The sequence below is a fragment of the Vollenhovia emeryi genome, unplaced genomic scaffold (genome assembly GCF_000949405.1).
Source record: "Vollenhovia emeryi isolate VEMERY1.0 unplaced genomic scaffold, V.emery_V1.0 DF942033.1, whole genome shotgun sequence".
Lineage (NCBI taxonomy): Eukaryota > Metazoa > Arthropoda > Insecta > Hymenoptera > Formicidae > Vollenhovia > Vollenhovia emeryi.
This window is the reverse complement of record NW_011964333.1, coordinates 1-4,270: the sequence shown is the minus strand read 5'-3', so window position 1 is coordinate 4,270 and position 4,270 is coordinate 1. Positions and strand designations below refer to the sequence as shown.

Here is a 4,270-nt window from a genome sequence, read left to right as displayed (position 1 = left end):
CCCTCTCTCTCTCTTCCGCTTCTCCTCTGCTTCTCGCTTCCCTCTTCTCTCTTCCCTCTCTTCCGACCTGTCTTTCCTTCTCCTCTCTTCGTTCTTCAACATGTCTCTTCTCTTTCTTTCATTCTCCTCCCTCCTCCTCTGTTCCTCCCTCCTCCTTCTCTCCTCTTCTCTTTTTCTCTCCTCCATCTCGATCTCCTTTTTCCTCTTCTCCTCCTGCTCTCTACCGACTTCTCTCTCCATCATCTCCTGCCTCCTACCTTTTTCTTTCTCTTCTTTCTCTCTTTTTACTTTCTTCTCCCGTTCTCCTCTGTTTTTTCCTTTTCCTCCTTTTCCCTTCTTTCCTCCATTTGTCTCTCCCTCTTCCATCTCTCTTCTCTTCTTTTTCTTTCCTCCTTTCTTTCTAATATTTCTTTTATCTCCCTCATTTCTGCTTCCGTCCTACTCATCTGCTCCGTTATCTCTCTCCCTACCTCTCTCCACGCTTCTATCATCGCCTCTACCGCCTCTTTCCATTCTCTCCCTCCGCTCTCCTTTCCTCCTTCCGTCTTCTTCCCGTCTCTTCCGTCCATCTTCTCACCTTTGTCTCTCCTGCTACTCCCCGTTTCTTCTTTTCTCTCCGCTTCCTTTCACCCTACTCTTTCGTCTTCTCTCTCTCCTTCCTCCCCTCCTCCGCTTTCTCCTCTCCTCCGCTCCTCCCCTTCTTCCTTTCCGTTTCCTCTTCTCTCGCTCCGTTCTCCTCCGTCCCGCTCCTCTCCTTCTCCCACACGTTGTCTCCGCTGCTCCTTCCTCCCTCTCTCCCCTTCTATGCAATACAGAATACCTATTTCTTAACTCCTCTCTATGTTTCCTTCGTTCTACCGACCTTAACCTCTTTCTCCCTGTCTCCTATCCTCTCCCCTTTTCTTACCTCCTGTCTCCTCTCTCACCTCTCCCTCACTCCTCTCCACCCTTGCTCTCTCTTTCCTCTCGATTCCTCCTCCGCCTGTCTTTCTCCTTTTTCCTCTGCCTCCGCTTTTGCCTTGTTCTTATCCTCCGTTTCCTACTACCGCGTGGCTTGCTACCTGTACTACCTGTCCCTTCTCCCGCTCCTTCTACATCTTCCTTGTCGATCACTCGATTACTCGAGCTTATCGACCAGCCCGAGCTCTCCTGTCTCTCTCCCGTCTCTCTCTCTATATCGCTCGGCTCGCCACTGTCGCCTTCCACCTCCTCTCCTTCGATCTCTCGATCCTCCCGTCCAATCCTCTTCCTTCCCTGTATCGATTATATCGATTATATCGATTATATCGATGCTCGCTCCTCTTCCCTCCTCTCTCCTCGCTCCTCGTCCCTCCTGTCTCCTCGTTCCAAGACTACCGGTTCCTGCCATCTCATCTTTTCCATTCCCGTTTCTCCTTCACTTTTCACTTTTCACTATTTTCTCTCGCCTTCCTGCCCACCGATTCTTCTCCCGTTCCTCCTTCCATCGCTCTTTCCTCGCTCCCCTCTCCTCCTCCTCCTTCCTTAGTCCAGAAACGCCGACTCATTGCCGCTTCACTTTTTCCGCTTCGATTTCTCCTCCGCCTTCCGCCTATTCTTCTCGCCTCCATGTCCTCTGGTTCCTCTCTCGTTCCTCTCACTCTCACTTCCTCCTTCTTCCTCATCCTCCACCTTTACATCTCACTTCCGACACTTCTCTCACCGCCTTCCTTCACCAACCTCTTTTCTCCTCGCCATCTTTACCCCCTCTCTCAAGAAACATTATATTGCACCCTCAATTTGGTAAATTATAAAATCACATAAAAGTTATTAATCACGTAAAAGTATGTAAACCTTAACTGAAAATCCACTTGAACTTAATAATTAGTAATTATAACTAGTAATAACTAGTAATCAAAGTTAAATAATTTGATATTGTAACATAAAAATAAAAGTTTCTCGGCATTTTCACCCAACAGATTACTGTGTCTGTCCGCATAAATCTGTCCAGCAGAGCTAAATACTTGTTCGCTTGCTACACTAGTCGGCGGTGCTGATAAAAATTTTTTCGAAGCTTTCTGTAATTGCTGATACGGACTAGAATGCCAATAAGCATAAATATTAGCATTTCTCTCAAGCCTAGGCTCTTTTAGAAATGATTGGAAAGTTTCCTGTAAAGATATTTCTCCCTCTGATGCATTTTCTTTTGGAGAGTTATCGTGAGCTTCCCACAAACTCTGTTCGGACACATTTTTTGAAGTTGCTGAAGAATTTTCTACATGAGCATAAGTAGTCTTATCCATAACTTGTGATGTTGATGTGTTCTCTTCTTTAAGCAAAAAATCTGTTACTTCTTTCTTTCCAATTTCAATTTCATCAGGTGTTAGATATTTTGTTTTAAACCTAGGATCTAAAAGAGTCGCAGTTATCAACAGTGTTGAATTTTTAATATAAGCAAACCGTTTATTCAAAGATTCTAATAGCTTTTGTTTCATTTTCAAAATGGTATCATCGTCATCATCGTCTGTCGGTTGAAGTTTACCAGTTAACATGGTAATGAGTGGAATAATTAAAGAAACACAAGCATCATCACGAGATATGTCTAAAGTAGCTTCATAAAAACTTTTCAACACTTTTATAATATTTGTGGCTAATTCCCATTCCGCGTTATTAAGAGTTTCTATTCCTCCGCGTTCGATGCTATAGAGGTTGATGGCATTTTTTTGTTCATTAAGACGTTCCAACATGAGAAATGTGCTGTTCCATCTGGTTTCTATGTCTTGTATTAACGAATGATGTGGAACAGCACATGTCTCTTGACATTTAGATAAATATCTGGTTGCTTGTTCACTGCGCTTAAAATGTCCTACAATCTTTCTGCATTTTCTTTTGAGTATTTCTACATTTTCTTGCAAGAAAACAGCGTCCTGTATTACTAATTGCAGGGTGTGAGCTACACATCCCAATGCAGAAAATTCTGCAATACGTGTGGCACAATTCATATTAGCGGCATTGTCTCTTATTGCCATGTGGATTTTTTTCCTAATATTATAGCTATCAATTAGCTCAATGAGTTTTTGCGAAATGTAGATTCCAGTATGATCTTCTTCTAAAACGCTAGCACCTAAAACTACTTTTAATCTTTGAGGTCCAAGAATAAAATGTGCTGTAAAACTTAATAAGGAACAAGATTTTGTCGGATTGGACCAAATATCCGTAGTAAAACTGATCCACTGAACTTGGCAAATCATGTCATTAATTTTTGCTTTTACTTTGTCATATGTTGCCGGCATTAAAGTTGTGCGGAAATATTTTTTAGATTTTATTCTGTATTTGCTTGGTTTGGCTGGGTCTGCAAAATTAATTTGTTTAAAAGCATTACTTTCTACAATAGAATATGGCAACATATCGACAATCAAAAAATCCATTATTGCTTTATCGATGCGTCGTGAAATTTCGTGATCATCTGGCCAGAATGATGTACCAGCACCATGCTTAATGAGATTAGGGATCGTAATTTGAACATTATTTGTTAAGGTTGATTGGACTTTTTCACGGTTTATTCTAGGTTCTGATTGTTCTTGTTCTTCTTTATATCTTAAAAATAAATAATATACCAATTTAATGATTAAATAAAATTATTTTGTTTTAATTATATATATAAGTTTCGTATTCAAGTTACAAATATAAATCGCTTAGTAAATATTAAAAAAGATGAACAAACCTTTGTAAATAGTGTTTATATTGTTCAGAATGAAATTTCGATAAATGCTGTTTTAGGCCATGCACTGTTTGGTTTTTGGGTTTGTCACTTCCCAGAGATAATAATTTGTCACATATATTGCATTGGGCCTTGGATAGATTTAAGTCAGATTTGACGAAATAATCCCATATAGGATTTTTCTTTGGCATCTTAACCTGGATATTAACATGAACATTACTTTCATAAAATTTAAACCTATACGCAAACAAGGAGATAAAATAGGGACTTACAGTATTTTATTAGCAACCAACGAGAGTATTTTTTGGATATTTTAAGTGCCGCCAACTTCAAGAGAATCGGATATTACTCTTTGACATTATTAGCAACCGATGAGCGTTTGAGAGGTTACGTTCGATGTTATGCATTTAAGGCGACATCTGTAGTTTCGGCTTTCACCGAAATTTTTTCTCTATTTCGGCCGAAACCGAAATCAAGCCGAAATCTTGATTTTAGGCCGAAAATGGCCGAAACCGAAACCGAAACCGAAATTTCGGTCGGACTCTACCAGTTTGTACACAAGGTATGCTGAAGACTTTTATTATAACCAGT

The 4,270-nt window shown here is 40.4% G+C and overlaps 2 protein-coding genes across 2 annotated transcripts; both read right to left on the bottom strand.

Moving 5' to 3' along the window:
* Positions 1-933: 933 nt before the first annotated feature.
* Positions 934-1,643, bottom strand: LOC105570451 (histone-lysine N-methyltransferase, H3 lysine-79 specific-like). The gene is made up of 2 exons (XM_012027652.1): positions 1,440-1,643; positions 934-1,254 (listed from the first exon to the last, which is right to left on the bottom strand). The coding sequence occupies exons 1-2, from the start codon at positions 1,641-1,643 to the stop codon at positions 934-936; spliced, it is 525 nt and encodes a 174-aa protein (XP_011883042.1).
* Positions 1,644-1,865: 222 nt separating this feature from the next.
* On the bottom strand, positions 1,866-3,870 carry LOC105570444 (zinc finger BED domain-containing protein 4-like). The gene is made up of 2 exons (XM_012027639.1): positions 3,683-3,870; positions 1,866-3,555 (listed from the first exon to the last, which is right to left on the bottom strand). The coding sequence occupies exons 1-2, from the start codon at positions 3,868-3,870 to the stop codon at positions 1,866-1,868; spliced, it is 1,878 nt and encodes a 625-aa protein (XP_011883029.1).
* Between the last annotated feature and the right edge of the window lie 400 nt (positions 3,871-4,270).